This window comes from Clavelina lepadiformis, chromosome 3, assembly GCF_947623445.1.
Source record: "Clavelina lepadiformis chromosome 3, kaClaLepa1.1, whole genome shotgun sequence".
Classification (NCBI taxonomy): Eukaryota; Metazoa; Chordata; class Ascidiacea; order Aplousobranchia; family Clavelinidae; genus Clavelina; species Clavelina lepadiformis.
The window spans coordinates 18,448,065-18,468,592 of record NC_135242.1 but is presented as its reverse complement, the minus strand read 5'-3'; the positions used below and the strand labels follow the sequence as shown (position 1 = coordinate 18,468,592).

Sequence of the window (20,528 nt, the reverse complement as noted above, 5' to 3'; positions counted from 1 at the left end):
TATTAATTGTCGTCAAATTAATTGAACCGTATATCCATAAAGTCAATGATTTTATAAAAGTATTGTCTACAGAAAAATCCATAGTTTTGGGCTTACTTAAAAACACGCTTAATTAAACTTTCTAAATTTATGAATTTCAACTTCACGCTAAGCGTGTCAAATATCTGAGCGGTTTTATCACCAAATTGAAATTTCAAACAAAATTGCAATTTAATAAAAAAAATTGCAAATAATTCTTAAATAGGATAAATCAAGGTACATATAGTCTGATTAAAACCGGAGATATAAACATGGTTAATGTGTAACGATTATTTTCTCGCTCAGTTAGCCAGGTTTTAATTTCACGCTTACGGTGAACCGCGACACCAATAACTGTGAGTCACTTTCCACTGTGAAACTGAGTAGCGTTATCACGCTAATAAACCAAACCGACGATCCTCGAAAAGCCACATTTTATTGGTCTCAGCCAGACGCCGACTCAGACTCACCTCTCCTAAAATCGCACAATCTTTATATACAATTACCAGGGTGCCAAAACACGTGATTAAAATAGCTCAACAAACGCGTGCACGGTGCTGATTGGTAAAAACGCTCGCTTCAAACGAAAATACGATGATAAGTAACAACATGTGGGAACAAAGTCCGTAACAAATGCAACTATCTAATATCTGGTAAGGCCTTTAGCATACTCCATTCCATACGTAACTCTAACTAGGTCTAAACAAAAATAAATTATATTTTAGTAAATCGTTTGTTTTGTTCAGCAATGGTTGAAATTTTTCATTGAAAAACGTGGGTTGGTCACTGAAACATGATATATCGCATCGAGTGCTGATTATGTTATCTTAGAAATATTTTTTGAACTATGTTGTACCTTGTTGTTAAGCAATTAACATATAAATTGAAAGAGTAAACGAAGTCAATTTTAACCTATTTTCTAAAAAAGGATAAAAATAGGCTGACTCCGAAAATATAAATAAAGTTTCTCTATCTTTTTTCGTTATCGAGTTATTGGCAAAACCGTTTTCAAAAAAACTGTGCGGAGAGCGGATGTGACGTTACCAGGGTTTTTAGTGTTCGAGAATGCTTTAAACGCATATCAGATCATTGGAAAGTTGCTGTTGCAAGACTCGTTTCGGCGTATTTGGTGATCGTGCGGGACAGTTTTTTTCAGCAATGGTTGATTGAGTAATTAAAAAAGGCGTTTTTAATTAAACGGTGTTATCTGTATGTGCATAGTGTGACCTTAGCTCCAGGTAGTCTAAGTTTAGTCCTCACAAACTATATACAGTTTTATTAGGCCTAATTTGGCTTTCAGCTTTTCAATAATATTCATGAATGTAAACTGTTAGGTCTTAGATATATAGGCTAATTACGCACACATATAATATATAAACTACATTTATATCATTATATAAGGTTGAAATCTTCTGCAAAATCATCGTGTTTTTGTTTTTGATTTTTGGTTGGGTTTTGCGGTTTGACTCTATTTAAAGGTATTTGATGTTTTTTAATTTGATTCATTTAATTCAGTGTGACTATACTGTATTTGGTCATTAAAAGTTAGGATTTATGTAAAATATAGGCCTATTGGTAATATATTGCATAGGCCTGCTAAAAATCGTTTCCACATTTTTTTTGTATAGGTTTAAAAATAATTTAAACCAAATGTAATATAAGAACAAAGCACAACATTTGTTCTGTAACTACAAGTTTGAATTATTATCATTGCCAGGCTTCAAGTACTTCTGTATTCCACAACAGCATAGAAAAAAATACATAAAATAAAACTATTCAGACGTATAAAAGGTAAATGCAAGCCGCAATTCAAGAAGATTGATCATGTAAACCGACAAAATTATCTTAAACAATCCGGCAAATTAAGAAACTTAACCGTGTTGTTGTCTACTCTGCAAATTTACCACGTTTATATTTGATTTTAGCATTTCATCAGGTTGATCTTCTGGTGTGTCATCGGGGTTGATCTTCTGGTGCATCATCTGGTTGATCTTCTGGTGCATCATCAGGTTTATTTTCTGGTTTATCATCAGGTTCATCTTTTGGTGAGTCATCAGGTTCATCTTTTGGTGCATCATCAGGTTTATCTTCTGGTGCATCATTTGGTTCATCTTCTGGCGTATCACCAGGTTTATTTTCTGGTGCATCACCAGGTTCATCTTCTGGCGCATCATCGGGTTCATCTTCTGATGTATCATCTGGTTCATCTTTTGGTGAGTCATCAGGTTCATCTTTTGGTGCATTATCAGGTTCATTTTCTGGTTCATCATCTGGTTGACCTTCTGGCGTATCACCAGGTTCATTTTCTGGTGCATCATCAGGTTCATGTTCTGGTGCATCATCAGGTTCATCTTCTGGTTCATCATCTGGTTCATCTTCTGGTTCATCATCTGGTTCATCTTCTGGCGCATCACCAGGTTCATTTTCTGGGGCATCACCAGGTTCATCTTCTGGCGCATCATCGGGTTCATCTTCTGATGTGTCATCTGGTTCATCTTTTGGTTCATTATCAGGTTCATCTTCTGGTTCATCATCTGGTTGACCTTCAGGTGTATCATCTGGTTCATCTTTTGGTGTGTCATCTGGTTCATCTTTTTGTGAGTCATCGGGTTCATCTTCTGGTTCATCATCTGGTTGACCTTCTGGCGTATCACTAGGTTCATTTTCTGGTGTATCATCGGTTTCATCTTCTGGTGTGTCATCTGGTTCATCTTTTGGTGAGTCATCAGGTTCATCTTTTGGTGCATCATCAGGTTTATCTTCTGGTGCATCATTTGGTTCATCTTCTGGTTCATCATCTGGTTGAACTTCTGGTGTATCATCAGGTTCATCTTCTGGTGCATTATCAGGTTTATCTTCTGGTTCATCATCTGGTTGACCTTCTGGCGTATCACTAGGTTCATTTTCTGGTGTATCATCGGGTTCATCTTCTGGTGTGTCATCTGGTTCAAATTTTGGTGAGTCATCAGGTTCATCATCTGGTTGACCTTCTGGTGCATTATCAGGTTCATCTTCTGGTTCATCATCTGGTTGACCTTCTGGCGTATCACTAGGTTCATTTTCTGGTGTATCATCGGTTTCATCTTCTGGTGTGTCATCTGGTTCATCTTTTGGTGAGTCATCACGTTCATCTTTTGGTGCATTATCAGGTTTATCTTCTGGTTCGTCATCTGGTTGACCTTCTGGCGTACCGTCAGGTTCATTTTCTGGTACATCATCAGATTCCTCTTTCGGGGATTGATCAGGTTTATCTTTTGATGCATCATCAGGTTCATTTTCTGGTGCATCATCAGGTTCAACTTCTGGTACATCATCAGATTCCTCTTTCGGGGAATGATCAGGTTTATCTTCTGGTGCAACATCAGGTTTATCTTTTGATGCATCATCAGGTTCATTTTCTGATGCGTCATCAGGTTCATTTTCTGATGCGTCATCAAGTTTATTTTCTGGCGCAACATCAGGTTCATCTTCTGGTTCATCTTTTGGAACATCATCAGGTTCATTTTCTGGTTCATCTTTTGGAACATCATCAGGTTCATTTTCTGGTTCATCTTTTGGGGCATCATCAGGTTCATTTTCTGGTGTATCATCAGGCTCATCTTCTGGTGCATCATCTGGTTCATTTTTTGGGGCATCATCAGGTTCATCTTTTGGTGCATTATCACCTTGACTGTCAGGTGCATCATCAGGTTCATTTTCTGGAGGATCATCAGGTTCATCTTCTGGTGGTTCATCAGGTTCATTTTTTGGTGGGTCATCAGGTTCGTCTGCTGGTGCATCATCAGGTTCATCTTCTAGTGCATCATCAGGTTCATCTTCTGGTTTATCACCTGATTCATCTTCTGATGCACTATTAGGTTTACCCTTTGGGTCATCATCTGGTTCATCTTCTTCATTATGTGGCTCATCATTTTGTAAATCATCAGGTTTATTTTGTGGTATATCGTTTGGCTCACTCTCTAGTGTATGATCAGGATAACCTCCTGGTGTATCATCAGGTTCTTTATGTGGTTTGTTTTCTGGAGTACTGCAGAGGTTGTTGCTTGGTATGTTGTCTAGCTCATCTTTTGGTTCACAGTCTTTATCTAACTGCTCTGGATCGGCTGGTGTATCTTCGGATGCATCATCTTCTGGCGTATTTTTAAGCTCGTCACTTGGTTCATTCTTCAATGCACTATCTGTTGTAACATCCGGTTTACTTTCTGGCTCATATCTCGGTTTATCTTCTGGTGCGTTTTCTGGTTTATTGTCAGGCGTATCATCTGCTTTATCCTTTGAAGTATCACCTGTTGCACCATCCGGCTGATCATCTGGAACATTATTTTCTTTGTCTTGTGGAGCATTCTTTTGTGAATCATTATTTTCATTCTCTGGTAAATCATGTGGTCCATTATTTTCACGTTTATGCTTTGGCGTATCGTCTGGTTTATCGTAAGGTTCGTCGTTTGGTGCAACACTTGGTTTGTCTTCATCGTCAGGTTTATTTTTAGATTTATTTTCCTCACTACGATCTGGCTCTACTGGATAATGATTCGATATATTTTGTGTATTTGTAGGTAACGAAGGGTCATCGACCGGCTGTTTGTGTGACTTTTTCTTGCGTTTTCCATCTGATTTCGGCCGCTTGTGTCTTTGCCTTTCATTGCCTTTCTTTCTGCCATCTTTAGGTCGTTCCTTACTTTCCACTTTTGTTGAATCCGTTTTACTTCTTGGCTTTTTTATCACGGTAACCGGATTCTCTGGTGTTTTCTTCTGTGCTTTCCCACTTGGTAATAAAGCAACAGGAGCAGCAGCAAGCGCTCTTTCATTCTGATCGCGCACCAAGTCGTGCAGATACTTTGCGAACATGTACTGTTCATTTTGAGTGTCATCAGGAGGGCGCTTATCAGTAGAAGCATGTTGTAAGTTCATAGGACCAATGTAGGTATTTTCCTTTGGTTGCTCTTTATATCTTTTAGAAGAATCACGTTTGGTTACAGGCCTTGTAGGCGGCCTGTTATTTCCAACGGTATTCAAATTTGTTGGCGGCATGTCAGGAACGGTGTATTCCCCGCCTGGAAACATATACGGGTTTCTACCCTTTACATTTTCCGTTTGGTTTCTTCGCGGAATACATGTTGAACAGCTGCAAGAAAATCAACTTGTGTTTATTTCACCAAGTATAAATCTTTGTAACGTTCATGTTAAGGCCAAGCATACGCACTAGCGGTTACCTGGTATAAGACATGGAGTCACAACTGCAACTACATGAGATAGTTGACTCGCTGTCACTGTAACTGCCTTGAGTGATGCTTGGTTTGTTGTAGGTATTGCTGGATGGTGTGGAAGGTTCCAATTCAGGAATGTTCACTGTAGTAACAACATGGCTTAATGGAGCATCAAATTTTATAATCATAATAATTTTATAATAATAAAAGAAATAATATCAATATTATAATATGAATGTGACCGTATATATCTTTAACAAGCTTTAAATCTAAAGTTCAGTTTGTTTGAAATTTCCTACTGCTGTTTTTATTGTAGCTTATACCTGATGTAATAAGATTTTCAAGCTTTGTGAGGTCATGAGTGGGTTTGTCGATGTTGTTACGAGGCATCGAGTTTTTCGAAAGGTCAGAACTTGACATTGGGACTTTAGATAAACTTACGTCGTTTTGTTTTTTAATGTCTTCGTCCAGCCTCACAAAGCGGTAAGTAGCTTCCATTATCTTCATCGCCATTTGTAAAAATACATCAATAAAGCTGGCGACGTCCTGCAATCAGGAAACTGAGAACTCATGAGGTAAGCAAAAATGTAAGTTAGTATGTCTTGTTACGGAAACTCATTAAACCACTTGCAAGCGTCAAGTAATGTTTAAAAATATGTATTGAATGCGGTTTTTAAGTAAATGCATTCTTACCACTTTCCTAAAGGAATGAAATCTGAATTCCAGTTCTCTTGACATATCCTGAAACTGCCTTACCAATGCTGTAATACGTTCGCAAATGCTAAGCACTTTTTGCTTTATTTTCTGCGGTTGTCCTTTTTGTTCCAAGTAAACAGATCGGGCAAGTTTGGAAGTGAGCTTGCTTGCGGCTTGGGCAGCAAGCATAATGTTTGTATGCCTGTATAAAAAAAGATTAAATTTTTCAAGTTAGACTAGCTTTTACGCTAGACATACGGGCAAAGTTTACTAACTAACCTACACAGTACTATACAGTGTATCTCGCGAGAAAAGGACTCTCTCTATATACTGTAGGTAATACGTAATTGATTTTTAGTAAGATTTATTATGAACATCGATCTTAAAATGACATAGCCTATAGAGCTTGGTAAGCACCGACGAATATATTTTTATGATCAAAAGCCCGAGATAATACATGTCTTTGTGATAATTTTTATACATACAGCTTGGGCTTGATCACATCCCTCATCACGTGATGAATTTGTCTAGCAAGGCGCGAAGAAGGGCTCATATGAACTTTTCTCTCATTCATCGTCATGCCAGCATGGGCTTGCGATGACTGAATAATCCTGGATATTTTATTGAAACGCCTTTCAGCACTTTCTCTGTCCAGTTTGTTGAGTAATTGCTGAAATCGATATAGAAAGTACAAGTCAAGGACGTTCAGAGTTCATAGGTTTTGCCCATGTTGACTAAAGTGTTGAAGGAGATCGAAGAATGAAGATTGTTTGCGATTATTTTGTATATTTTATACAAAAATGTCATGTAGTTTGTCAGCAGCACCAGCAACACTTACCAGTATTGTAATACGAGAATATTTTTTCGGGGGTAAAGTTCTCGTTGCATTCGCTGGTTTTACGTTTTCGATATAATTTGGAGGCAGGGTTCGACGAGAGACTGGCTTAGGATTTACGATGACTGGGTCGAAAACTGACGGCTCAAAATCCTACAAAAAATTAACGTTGTTAAATTCGCAAGGGAGGTAACCATTCACTTGAAGGTCATTGTTAAGACCAGCGCCAAGCAATCAGTAATAGCGCAGGTTCTGTTACCGGTAAGCAGATTCGCGGTGGCAAAAAAAAGTTTGAGTAGTGTGTTACTTAACAAAAAAATTTGAGACCAATTGTATATAATGAGAGCGTGCTTGACAAAATACCTCGTTTGATAATTCTTCATCTGGTTCGTCACTTAATTCTCTGGTATTTTGTAAAAGATTTTCTAGTTCCACTAGCTTTTGCTTCAAATCATTTACCACCTTAATAAAAAAGTTGCAAATTTGTAAAACATTTTTCAAGACGTTTAATTTGAAAGCCGCTTGTATGTCTTCAAATGTGAATTGAAGCATTTCGGTTACATGTATAGCAAAGGTGGTACCTTTTTTTGACTTTGTATGTCGTATGGATCGCACTCCCATTCATCCCTAATAGATTCGGGAGCTTTAGGAAAGGACGGCAACCTCTGTCTCTAAACGTATTAGTAATCGTTACTTAGCAATTTTACATTAACTGTAGCTGAATGTAAAATGTCAACAACGAGGCTAAAGAAAGCTGGTTTCATTTTTTCAACGTATTAACTACAGGCAATGGTTATCATACTGCAAAATAAACCAGATAAAACGAAATAAAAGCAGCTGTTACGTGATCCAATGTTCGACTTTTCCTCACAGCTGTATAAAGAGGTTCGGGTGATTGAACGCGATCTTCGTCAACACCAACATTGGAAACACTATCAGCAGGTTGAATAACAAGTGACTCTACGTAGCCAGTTAGCCTATACAATAACAATGCAAAGCGTTGGTGAATGATGATATCATTAAAATATGAGCAGCAAGTCACGCTGTTTCAAGGTAAGCCTATGTGTCGAAAGCAAACCCTTTTGTTTGTTTTACCTGTTATAATAATCTTCAAGTTCGTTTTTCTGGGCAAACAAGTGTTCTTTCCAGTTTTCAAGAATTCCCACCAATCCAGCCTCGGAGTTTGCTTCGCTGTTTGCTATGTCGGGCGGACACACAGATGACGTTACATCAGACTGAGCAGCACTGCATTGCAAATTAATGAGTATTTTTAAGGCAGCCAATACTGCATACAAAAATACAACTCCATAGCCAATACAACTTCCATGAACGTACAAAAATATTTCTTACAGCGTTGATTCCTTCTCAGATTGACTCTTAGCACTATCCGACTCAGTGGCATAAGCTGTTGCTTTTGATTCGGGTCTCGGTGGCGTTAAAGGCGGTTTAGGTAGTTTAGCGGACTGTGGCGGTAAAGGCCACAGTTGATCCGCAACTAAATAAGTATTTGATTTAAAACAACTCCAAGTACAAAAAAGGGTAAATCACAAACTTTGTTGATGGTTTGAAAATCAACGTGAAACGTTTTTGTTTCTGCACCTTCATTTTTCTGCTGCCTATCCTCCATAATGGCGGGAATGTTATCAATAGTTGTTGAACCCGAAATTACCGTAGTTAAATCCTAAACAAAATAAATTTTTATTACACAATATTCTTAATTTTAAAGTCGGCTTCCAAGGGTTTAATGTTTATAACAGGTATCAAGGTATATACTCAATATCAGGTATCTCGCAAAAGCAATTACATCATCATCATCGCTCTCTTGTGGAGGAGGTGGGGGCGGTGCTCGTCTTGTGGTGTGATTTTTCTTCTTGTCGACTTCGGGAGGAGGAAAATTTTCATAAATTGTTTCTGCGAAAAGTTAAACACTTTGTAGGTACAAACGTTAAAATGTTTCATCAGCGATAAGTGAGCATGTATAAGTTGTTGTAAAATGGAAAAAGTGTTATATCACAGATACCTTCTGGTGGTGGAGGTGCTGGGGCTTTTCTCTTTAGAGTTTCCTTTTCTTTTCTTATATTGACGTCTTTCTACATATAACGTTCTTACAATGTTAATCGCCTTCAAACTATGAACGCAACAACTAAAGACTTCTTTAACGGTACTATTTTAGCAAATAAACTTTTTCTAAAATCTTATATTGATACTGTAATTATTACGCTTGGGTGAGCTCTTATTTCCGGTCTTATTGTAGCGTTGTTCAAGTTGTTATGAGTCCAGTTTGCTTCAGAGTTTCCCGGTAAAGTAAATCTATAACAATGCATCGGAAGCATGATTCATAATAATTAGACTACAGCAGTTATAGGTTTGTTACGATAGCTCTACCTTGATTCAAGGAAGGCGAAAGCATATGCATAATTGTATATGTCTGTAGGTTAATCACCGTAAACTGCATATAGATCATTAAACTAACAAAAACTAAAGCATTCAAATGAATTTATCCGAAGCTGAAAGTTACTCTAACTGTAGCATATATCAAACTTACATTCCACTTCCTTCCTCCATCGCGTCGTATCCTCCGTTCACGTAGCTATCACCCCACACTGAACCATTCTGTAAATTGCAAAATAAACGCTTTACCACCTACAGCTAATTGATACGCAGGTGGCACAGTGCAGCAAAGGAGTCATAAAATTTAAACACTCGACTATTTTATAACGTAAAATAGCTGACACCTGTTCCGGGTAAGCATAAGACTTTTGCGTTGCTTGAAAAAGCATCCGATTTTTTTCCATCTTCTTCTTCTTACATTTCTTCTTGCAGTGAAAATAGAGGCATATGACTCCAATAAACAGAGCAAGAAGGAACACAACAATAAGAATAACGCTCCACATCGGCAAATCCGGGGCCTTTGGAATATTGCTAAGCGAAAAAGTAAAATGTTGTCACAAGTTTCACATAAAGGATAGAAAAGAAAGGACAATAAGTACAATGGTCAGTAAGGACAGTGGCGGAGCAAGAGGCGTGTGGCGCGTGACAACGTGCGACCAATATTTAGCAGCGTCATTAGTCATTACCATCATTAATTAATACCCGTAAAACACAGTTTCACACAACAACTAGAATTACATTGAAAGCTTAAACATAGGATATTATGGGGTTCTTACGCAAACAGTCATGATTTTCTTAGAAGGAAATTGGAGGGACTTTTTTGCTTCCGCAAAAGAGGACCAAAATCTACGCTGGACCACTGAGTACGGAAAACATTCCTATTTCATTTCTTATTTACTTGTTTGGGTCTTCAGGTTGATATGGTCTTGGATTATTTGGAACAATAGGAGGTTGAGGTTGGATAGATTGAGGCGGCGGACGCGCAAAATCGGGTACTTCATTATTGGGAGCGGGGGGATTTATTCCATTAGTGCCTGTGATATAAGAAACGTGTTAAAACGAGTTTTGATTTTAAACAATTACGTTACTCAACCAGGAGCTATCAACCCCATTATGTAAGAAAATATCCTTTACTAGAAGCGGTGCACATTCCACAAAATTCTTGGCAATATTTTCGGGATTGCTGGCTCAACGCATTGCAACGATAGTTAACTTCTTGAAGAGCGGCAATGCAGTAACTTTGCAAACACTGTTGCGCACCTGAATTTAAATAAAACATCAATATAGGCTATATGAAAGTATGAGCTCCAATTCACTTTAAGTCAGTTCTCGTCATAAGAGCCAATTATATGCGTATGGTATAACTTACATATGTTGGTCTGTATTAGTTATGTAATATATAACTATGAAACGTTTATCTATAGTTCTTTACGTTAATCATATTTTCTTAGCGTTTATCTACAATGTCTCTCACTGTATACAGATAACAATAGAACGTTTACCTGCTGACGTGAATAAAAATAAGAAACTGCAAGTCCACAAAACAAATAGCATTTTGGTCACGTTAATCCAAACAAAAATATTTAAATAGTGTACAAAAAGTACTAAAACAGGAGTAGCTGTTACTCAAGCTGTACTGAAACATTCACCTGCATATTACTATATAATACAGCAGTTACGTCTATAACTTTCCAATAAAGGTTCATCTTGTTCTTTTTCTAATCTGAATATAGATACTTGCCATTAACTTATCAACAACAGAAAGTGCTGGATAAAAATTATCCTTTGTTTATGACAAACATTTATTTATTGAAAAAAGGTTACTAGTAACTTATGAAAAGATAACTCTCAGTATTGAAGTTAAAAGCCCGGTGTTACGTTTTGTTATCAAAATTCAATAGCAGATGGGCAGGTTTTAGCGACGACACGTTAGTTTATTGCCTGGGGGCCTTATGAAACGGCATCGACACTTACGTATAAACTCTTACTTTTGCCCACGTCTGACGTAACGTTCCACAAGGCAGGGACGAAATGCTACCACCGTGCGAAAACTTATTAGAAGAGCTACTATTATTGAACAACCATATTTTTTGCCAGCAGTGGAAATAAACGGTTTATTTCATTAAAATCAACAAAACACAATTTGGGAAACAAGTGTTAAAAGTGCTTATTCAAACATTTGTTTGAATAGAAATCAAGACAATTAGATGATATTCTTTTTACAAACATAAACAGCCAGATTTTTCCAGAAAATATAGGTAGGCCTATGTTTTAAAGTCTAAACAAAATAGCAAGCTATTTTCTTTCTCAAATGCACTATTAGGTACGATACCTTTTTTTCTGCAAGTACACATGTCTATCTGCCAATTATTTTTGGTAGTGACTTTAATATTGCTGCATTGCATTCTTTATTTCGGATCTCCTTACTTTCTTTAAAAATTTGAGCATGTTATAAGTTAAGCTAAAATGCAGACGCTTAGGCATACCTCGGCCAGCATTGCCAATTTTCGTATGCTTATAAAAAAACAAACATGTATTTCATGACACCTCCAACCAATCAACACAACTCAAACAGACAATAAAAGTGGTATCTTCCGGAAAAACGGGGCTAGCAAAATCACTTCATAAATATTCTCGCACAAACAAGTAGAATTTTGATGCAAAATGGGGAGCATAAGTTTAAAATCTATAGTAGAGAACATAAATCCATCAAGTAAATCTTCTAGTATCAGCATTTTGCAGAACAAAAACAAGGGATCAGTCATCGCATAGAAAAATTGAGTGAAGCAGAAATAAGCCGTACAGGATGTGCAACTGGTAAAACTCGCACACAAATTAAGCAACGTAACTTCACAGTAAAATTGTCGTACAAAAATATAATTTTAAGTAACATTTTAACATATACGAAACCAATATAAACACAATTTTTTCAAAGACAACATTAAAATCCAAAGGATTGTACTATACCACGTTACGCAATTTCATGAAACGCTCTTTGTTTTGTAGCTGCATTATCTTCAACTACACCTCTTCCTTTTTCTGGGACCATAAGTTAGTTCTTCATCAGAAGTATCATTGTCGAAAGAAATAAGTGCGTAAGACTTCTTTTGAAGAGACTTTGATTTTTCGCCAACATCTTTTATGTCAAAAGACTTTCTAGAACTGACCGCCTTTCCAAAAGGCCTGTAAGTTCCCTGCAGTAAATTACCGTTTCATTTACAAATTTTACAGGTTACTGTTATGTTTAACATGAGAAACGTATTATAACAACTTTATTAAGAAGTGTACACTGTATGGTGTATTGTCTCTAATTGCTAATACTGTGCTAACGCTAACATTTTAATACCGCCTAGGTACATGGAAAGTAATTCTGCAATAGACAATGGTACTAACATCTTATTTTCTGTAGTAGCTCTACCTTTACCTTTCTAACTTTTTTAGGCGGTAACAAGCATAGTTCATTCTTACCTCTTGGTCTGACACAGTTAATTATAGCAATATAGTGCAGTAACTCACATATATTTCCAACTTGTCATGACCATATGAAGCTGATGTTGCAATAGTTTTAAAACAGAGATTCTTTAGCCTATCTTCGACAGATTTGAATGTTTCACCTGAAGACGGTATCACGTTGGCATGTATGAACTTAGGGCGTAAATAAGAAAGAAAGTCGCAAACCTAAAAACATGTAACACAAAAGACATGATATTAAAGATATAACGAAGCAAACCAAAGAAAGTGATAAATTGATTGCTAATGTTGGTGGTTTACTTAAGTAAAGCAAAACACTTGGTAAATTTTTACAAATTTCTTATGCTATATACCGGTAGTGTACAATAATTGCAAGGCAGTAGTACATTCTTTATTTTCCTCATGATAATTTACCTCAGCTAAGGAAGAATGGAAAGAGAAGCACAAACGATAATGGTTGTCACTGATTTGAAGTTTAACGTCTTCTGGCTTCGCTTCATGAGTAAAATATAACGTACTTAATGTTATGTACAGAAACTTTAATCCAGCTAAACCAACAGAAACTTTATCATCCCCTTCTAACATTCGATTGGTTCCTTTTTCCTTAACTTTCTGCAAACAAAATTACCACTTTTACAACTAACAAGTAAAAATAAATCATCTATACTAGAGCTTGCTTAAATTAAAGCTGGAATTTATCTGACTGGTTAACTGTAAGCTAATGTCTGGTTCAGGGGTGGGCAAACTTGTTCAATGAAAGAGTCACTTGCGGAAAAATATAAACACCAGCGAGCCGCAAAATCAGTAATGATTGTCAATTTGGTTATTATATTATTAGTAGTCATTTTGGGGTATTACTTTTTAGCTAGAAGACCCATAAAAAACATGTCGGCGAGGCGCACTTTGACAACCTTTGCCATAGAGTATAAAATCTATACCTGAAAACAATGTCTGATTCTATGTCTAGTGTTACGTCATAAACGAAATGCTGGCCTAATTAAAGAAAAAATAGACAGAAACGTTCATAAACGGTACTCTTGGTAGCCTTTACAATTTTTTTGGAATTTTGCGATTCGACTAGAAGAGCCACAAAAAACATGCCAGAGAGCCGCAGTTTGCCCACCCCTGGTCTAGTTGCTATGATATGAAAGTAATTAATTGTGAAGTTACTTGGTGGTTACTGCTTATTGCAGGCAATACTGATTTCTATTCTCAAGAATTAAAATGAAATTTAGTTGAGACTGTGATTTTACCCTAGAAATAGTGTTGTAATGTTACAATTAAACATTAAAATGAAAACTACAATTATCAGAGCAATGCATTGTCATATGTAGAAGCATTACAACTTATTAAAATAATAATTTGTCCCAAACTTTCTTGTATATGCATATATAGTTACACACATTTTTGCTAATTGCTGACAAATGTTTCAGTGGCTAACTTCAACCAGTAAGTGGATTATTTGGATGAATAATCCCAACCGTAATTATGCTAAGCAGAAAGCTTCCTACAATAATTGCCTGATAAACACAATCAGGTCAACATCTCACCTCTGTTTTATAGCAAGCATATATTTGGGAGTTTTTTGGATCATCTGTCAAAATATTTGCCAGTTCTGGCAGACATTTATAGTGCTGTTTCCGAGAACAATAAATCTTCTTTTTGAACAGATGATATAATGCTTCATATAAATATTCATAGCCATATTTTGCTCCCATATTAATACGAACAACATGTTGTGCACCTGTAGCAAAATACAGCTGCTATACTGGAGTTATTTTTAAAAACACATAAACCTATCAGAACAGAGCTGAAAATGCTAACCTTTGTTTATCCAATCTCCAACAAGACCTCGAAGTGCTTCTAAACACTGTTCACGGCTTGGAATATAAAATGCATTTGGGACACAGAAAGTGGTGTCAACATGAATATGATCAATCACTTTCAACATTCCTGAACCTTAACATATTCCAAGAATTACTTTTGCGGTCACCTACATTGAATTTAATCCTATGCATATAAGCGATTAGGCCTTTGGAAGCAAAACTAAATCGAAACACGTAAGCTAATACCAAAAAGAAAAACTAGTAACGAAATAGACAAAATGCAGAGCATGCTATTATAAATTTGTACTAAAAATAAAACTGTACCAGAATGCAAAAACTTCATTCTTGGCCCAGATCCTTTTGGAAGTCGAAAATCTCCAGTATATAAAGCTGTGCCCTCACTTCCTTCAAATAGAAACCTTAAGATAAACACAAACAAGAGAGTAAAAACAGGATGCAGTTGCAGAGAAAAGCAGACACCTTACTCACTCCTGTCTAGCCAAAGTCTGCCACTCTTAGAGCCTTCACCAGAAGTGTTCAGCAGAAGTACTGATACTGCTCAATAATACTGCAGCTAAACGCAGAGAGCATTTCTTCAAGCAAGCTCACAATAGAGCATTTCATGCACATTGCCAAGCTCTTGCCATTCTACAACACCATCATTCAGCCACAAATATAAGCCCTCACCATCATGATTGTCCCACTCGTCATTAAGCTTGTTCCCCTCCCCGGCCTACAAAGCTGCGCAACTGCCTTTTTAAGAAGAGTATTGCTCATGCTCTTGTTCTCCGATGAAAAAAAGAGTGTTGCTTGCGGATTTGTTCTTCAATAAAAAATAGCGACTAGTACGTAACCATATGAAAAGAGTGCGCTTGTGGTTAAACTTTGATTTTGTAAAAAAATATTTTGCTCCCGAGATCGCTTTTAAAAAAAGAGCGTGTTAATGCCCAGCTCTTCCAGTCTATATGTTGAATTGCAGGTGACTTTGACTCCTACCACAATGGATAAGGTTGCCACCAACTGCCTAGCTTCTTGAGCAACCAACTTGACCTGGCATTCCAGCTCAAAGAAAATCGCAAAATGCAGGTATACATGTAAAAACTGAAATGACTTGGCATAAAAAGTATAGGTTCTCATATAACAGATTATCTTGAAACAGAAGTTATGGCATACATCACATATATTTAAATAATAAACAAGTGCTCCAAAAATCTTACATCACAGATCCTGGACAGTGAGCAGCTGGCAATAGTGTGACTGTAACCTCTTCAGTATGAGACTGAACTCTGAAGGATATCAACTGCAATATTAAAAAAAATACAATTGTGATTTGATATTATAAAACATAATAAAGAATGATAGCTAGTCTACACCAAAAACTAACGAGCTAGGGCTAGAGTGGTCCAAGACTGCGAGCATGAAGGGCCACACTGAGGTTTGAGAAATACATTGCAAGTTGCAAACAGGCGAAACTTTAATGTTACAATTACAAACAAAGTCGGACTGAGTTTACTCTTCTAATCGTTGTTATTTTTTGCTGCATGACAAGCACATTTCTTCATACTTTCTATTTGTTTGCGACTGTGCTTTCAACAAAGAGCAAAAATGATTAAATGTGACGTTAACCAATGAAAGTAAAAGATAACTGATTGGAACAATATTTCAAGCTTTTGACTATAAAAAGACCATTTCAAAAGTTTCCTGCGAAAAGTACAACACACACTGGTTCAAGGTTATTAGTTACTCATAAGCTGATTAACTCGGGTGCATTCCATGTGAGTTATGCCAAAGACCCTCGGCGTGACCTATAGTCAAGCGGCGTTAACTCGGTTGACTGGGGCAAGGCGTAGGGAAAATTGTCATGTCTTGGTATAACTGCAATGAACCATGTTAACTGCAAATTTACTCCTGTTTAAAAAAAAAAGAGCACAGTGTCTACTTAATTTTTTAGAGACTGCAGTTGACATAAAACCTCTTTAGCATACTTGTATGCATACCAAACTGACTTTTGGCCGTTCCGTTTTCTGTGGCAACTGCATATCTGAGAAAAACTTCGAATACATTTGACTTTCGATGAAATTTAACTTGTGACCAAAATAAATAGGCGCCAAAGAGTCTAAATTTATCCTTTCAGAAGTAATTTTTTCCAATTGTATATATATATACTTCCAAGCTGCAATCTTGCGTTTGTGGTACCTATTAAAGTGGTAGCGTCAAGCGAGACACTACACTATTTCTCCCCTTTCGGAGAGTGACAAATAGGAAGAAGTTGTAAGATGTAAAAACTTAGTGTTTGTGGTATCTTTTAAAGCGGTATCAAGGGGGACAGCACTTTGCAAGACTTGCATAAAACACGAAGTGTCATAACCTTGGAACTTAAGTATAGAGCCAACAAGTAACGAAGGCTCTATTAAACTGAATTGTGCTTGTCCTAAAACAAGCCATATAAATAGTTACATAAGGTGTTACTGTAATTATATAACACTTAAGTAAATAAAATATTAGCATTAAGCACATTAGGAAGATTCCCAGACGATCAACCAACACTACGCTTATTAAAACTGATCAACGTCGTACAGACAGAAAGCAAGAACCAATCAAGGCATTGCGAGGCAGAAAGAAAAATAGCAGCAAGAGTTTTCACCACACGAAGTAAAGACATAATCATACCACTGAAAAAGTCAAAACAACCACCCCAAAAATGTTTAGAATCATTGAAGAATGATGAATGAAATTCTGGCTTGAAAATTGGCTTCATCTATTCAACCATTATGATTGGCCAAACTAAGATTAGAATTTATGAAAATTTATCCAGTCCAAAGGATTTTTTATATTGTGTAAGATTAATCTGTAAGTGTTAGTCCATAGTGGAAAGTGTGACAGCTGCATGCAGAAGGTTTATCAATGCGCACAATTTTTTTTATTCCACGTCGATTTATAATAAGCAAACACAGAAAAGGTAGTTGTTTGAATGCCAATTTATAATAAATAAATAAACTAAGAATTGAGGCTTCAGTGCACGACATCACACCAAAATTTGCATCTTTGCATGGATAATTTCCATCTAAAAATGTTGTACTTTCCAGTCGGCGTATTAGCCTACAAATGCACTGGACAAAGATTAAATAAGTGCACAGTTGGCTAGCCATTGTACACCTGATTAAGCCAGTCTGCACACCAGAGATCTTGGCGAATCCTGCTATGAAATACAGACAGGTCTTTCAAAATATGTGTCGCATGGAATGCACCCTGGGCTATAAACTCTACTGCATAGGCCTACCTGAGGTTCTTCAACTGGGAGAACTTGAACGTATTTCTTTAAAATAGTATATCGTGGGTCACTTAGCAAAAGTATTTCAGTAATTTCAGAAACATAAAGTCGTGTTGCTGGCTTTTGTTTCAATCCATGAATTAAGTGTTCACTGTCAAGACCAACCATGTGATCAGTATGACAATGGGACAAGAAAAACGCTGAAGCATTTAAATTATTTCCATCAAATCTATCGATTGAAAGGTTTTTATATATTGCCATTTTTCCAGAAAAGCAACTCATGGCTTATTTCAGCTAAAAACTACATCAACCGGAACATTAATAAAAAAGCTGAAAAGTATTTACTTTAATTCCAACTGAACTAACAATGTCAAGAATGATAACGAAAGTACAAAGTGTTTATTCCTCAGGTTTAGCACCGGGGCGGTACGGTAGGTTAGCTTATAACCTAGGTTTTTTCCGATACACAAGTAGGAAATCGTTAGCCTTTTACAGTAATACAGTAGACTTATCCAAATTTGTTTTCAACGGTTGGATTTAAAAACCTTGAACTCACTTCTCCATCAGCAACAAAAGTGAAAAATTGCAGGTTAAAAGGGCGCGGAATCAAGGGGAATTCCCCCAATTTTTTATTAGTGAAAATTCGTCCAAGCACAAACCACCATTCCAGCAGAATCCTAGCAAGATCATAAAACCCAAAACAACAAAAAGGCAATACGACTAAACGCAAAGCAACATGCGTGATTAAAGCATCCAAACCAGACAATTAAGCATGAACTACAGCGAAGTAATGTATAATATAAGATATAAAATCGGTAAACAAAACAAAAGTAATTAACTTTGCAATTAAAACAAATTTTAGATATAACTAACAGGTACTTGAACAACAATTGACGAGCTTCACAAGAAATGCAGTGATTCGACCAAAACATTCAATCGGTTCCGCTCAGAAATCTAACTTGGTGTTCTCACTTTTTTATTTGCTAATATTAACAGAAATTTACTCACCTTTACGATGGTAGGCTGTCTAATTTTCTCGCCTCAACTGGTCGGAAAACAGTAGTATTTTTGAGCAGCTAATTAACGTGAAGTTTTTGGTTGAATCACCAAGTTAGTTGGTTAAAGTTAAAGTTAAGTAAAGTTAAAGTTGTTATCAATTATCACGGCATATAAAGTTCTTTGTATCGTTGGTCAAACCATCTCAGCCATGTAAATATGCTTAATGTTAGTAACATTTTCCATATCTGTATTTACAGATATGCAAAAGTCATTAAGCTGATAAATATCTATACATATATTTGTTATTAAACTGATACATATTTTAAAATTAGCTTAATAACAATATATATGTAAAAATTGTATTTGAATATGTTTCGCGGAAAGTTCTTCTACGTCCGATTTTAGCAGGCTTGTAACCAAGCCATTTTTTCTGACTGGAGTCATGTCGATTTAATTTGTGTTGTGACTTGACTCTCTAGTTAAGTCGAGTCTGTCGCTTCGCAAGTCACATTCATTTATTAAATTGTGACTCGAGTCAAGTAAGGTCAACACCTTTCACTTTAAAAAAAATTCTGATGTCACATACGCGTTGCGTTAAATTAGTTATCATGATCAGAACCTTAGGAATGTCTAACTCTCAAAACTAACTTTGTTGATACTTTTTTCAGAGAAGTCTATTTTTTATCTTGTCTAAAATTCCACATCGTTCCTTCACAGCCAACCATATAATGTTATATAATGTTTTATATCGTTGTCCTCACAAGTTCTGTCATAACGGCACTCGGTCTCCAGTTGTTTTGGACTTTAACTCGAATCAAATGAAGCCATGGAAAAATGGGGTCTAGTGTACAAGGCTAACACTCAAATTAGTATGTTGATGCTGACATTACTATGATTCGTAATCACGTTTTCTGGTTAGTTTTTAACATTGCATGGCAGTCATGTAGTTTGTAGTAGTTAGGCTATATAGTCTTAAAGATTTAGTCAATTGGAAATTTTGAGCCTTAGTAGCCTGTGAGATATTTTATTGCAATATAAAGATAGTTGGAAGTTGCTTAAGATATTATGACTTGTACTATAAACCCTTGTTATGCTTTTAAAATGGAGTAAATGATAAAATCGGTTTAAATTTATGGCAGATTTGAACTTTTCCTTGTTTAAATTTTTAACATTATTTGGCATTTCATTTGTGTGTCTAGATAAGCGTTTGAAGTGCGTATTAATATTTTGTGTTCGATTCCGCAATATGTTATTGCAATTTATACGTATATTATCCAGAAAGAAAATCTCACTTTGTTAAATTTACCACGTTTTCTCTGCATTCAATTAGTAAGTTCAGGCTGCTAAGTTTTGAGCTTAAACATAATGCACTTGCAACTTAGTTATGTTACTACTTATCTGACCGTAGTAGCAACCTTATACCACACTGGAAAGTTTTGCGTTGGAGGACGTTCCTGTCATTTGCTGATTGGTTATTGTATATTTTAAGTGATTTATATTATAAATAATTCACTAAATCTTTTTAAATGTTGAAATACGCTCTGATTAATCACTAGGTTGCTAGTACTCTTGAGTGTCTCAAGCAATATAGCAGTAAGTTAAGGTAATATTTTCCTATTTTTGTCAAACTGGCTGTCACATGTATTGTTAAAAAGTTTGCCTTTAGTGCGCCGGATAAATATGCCAATACATCTGGCACAAAAAGTTTGACCACGCCAACAAAATAGCAATTCTGCTCCAAAAAAATTGGTACATAATCCATCATTCCGTGCTGGTAAAACGTGTTGCATCATGCACATTTTCTAGTAGGGGCT

General features: G+C 36.3%; 2 protein-coding genes across 3 annotated transcripts; both read right to left on the bottom strand.

Annotated features, from left to right (window-relative positions):
• Nucleotides 1-1,732: 1,732 nt before the first annotated feature.
• LOC143448889 (uncharacterized) lies at nucleotides 1,733-11,035 on the bottom strand. 2 transcript variants are annotated; one of them, XM_076948816.1, is made up of 20 exons: nucleotides 10,650-11,035; nucleotides 10,282-10,407; nucleotides 10,046-10,181; nucleotides 9,492-9,678; nucleotides 9,302-9,369; nucleotides 8,976-9,066; nucleotides 8,777-8,846; nucleotides 8,561-8,667; nucleotides 8,356-8,437; nucleotides 8,107-8,251; nucleotides 7,852-8,001; nucleotides 7,601-7,733; nucleotides 7,338-7,427; nucleotides 7,120-7,218; nucleotides 6,760-6,909; nucleotides 6,407-6,591; nucleotides 5,919-6,123; nucleotides 5,549-5,771; nucleotides 5,232-5,367; nucleotides 1,733-5,143 (listed from the first exon to the last, which is right to left on the bottom strand). In XM_076948816.1, the coding sequence occupies exons 1-20, from the start codon at nucleotides 10,699-10,701 to the stop codon at nucleotides 1,972-1,974; spliced, it is 5,607 nt and encodes a 1,868-aa protein (XP_076804931.1). In that variant the 5' UTR covers nucleotides 10,702-11,035; the 3' UTR covers nucleotides 1,733-1,971. The 2 variants fall into 2 exon arrangements, with proteins under 2 accessions (XP_076804931.1, XP_076804932.1); XM_076948817.1 differs by having other exon boundaries at nucleotides 5,549-5,726.
• Nucleotides 11,036-11,244: 209 nt separating this feature from the next.
• LOC143450146 (protein artemis-like) lies at nucleotides 11,245-18,296 on the bottom strand. The gene is made up of 8 exons (XM_076950582.1): nucleotides 17,725-18,296; nucleotides 15,662-15,744; nucleotides 14,769-14,863; nucleotides 14,443-14,577; nucleotides 14,169-14,362; nucleotides 13,033-13,230; nucleotides 12,664-12,825; nucleotides 11,245-12,341 (listed from the first exon to the last, which is right to left on the bottom strand). The coding sequence occupies exons 1-8, from the start codon at nucleotides 17,995-17,997 to the stop codon at nucleotides 12,165-12,167; spliced, it is 1,317 nt and encodes a 438-aa protein (XP_076806697.1). The 5' UTR covers nucleotides 17,998-18,296; the 3' UTR covers nucleotides 11,245-12,164.
• Nucleotides 18,297-20,528: the final 2,232 nt, after the last annotated feature.

Bases quoted from the DNA above. Each gene is read 5' to 3' on its own strand.
- LOC143448889 (XM_076948816.1), bottom strand. From the start codon at position 10,701: ATGCTATTTGTTTTGTGGACTTGCAGTTTCTTATTTTTATTCACGTCA. The intron at 9,067-9,301 runs GTAAGTTTGATA...GCATTGTTATAG, and splicing joins ATGGAGGAAGGAAGTGGAAT to ATTTACTTTACCGGGAAACT. The intron at 8,252-8,355 runs GTGCAGAAACAA...ATACTTATTTAG, and splicing joins TAGGCAGCAGAAAAATGAAG to TTGCGGATCAACTGTGGCCT.
- LOC143450146 (XM_076950582.1), bottom strand. From the start codon at position 17,997: ATGAGTTGCTTTTCTGGAAAAATGGCAATATATAAAAACCTTTCAATC. The intron at 14,864-15,661 runs GTAAGATTTTTG...GTTTATCTTAAG, and splicing joins CACTGTCCAGGATCTGTGAT to GTTTCTATTTGAAGGAAGTG. The intron at 12,826-13,032 runs GTAAATTATCAT...ACATGTTTTTAG, and splicing joins TCCATTCTTCCTTAGCTGAG to GTTTGCGACTTTCTTTCTTA.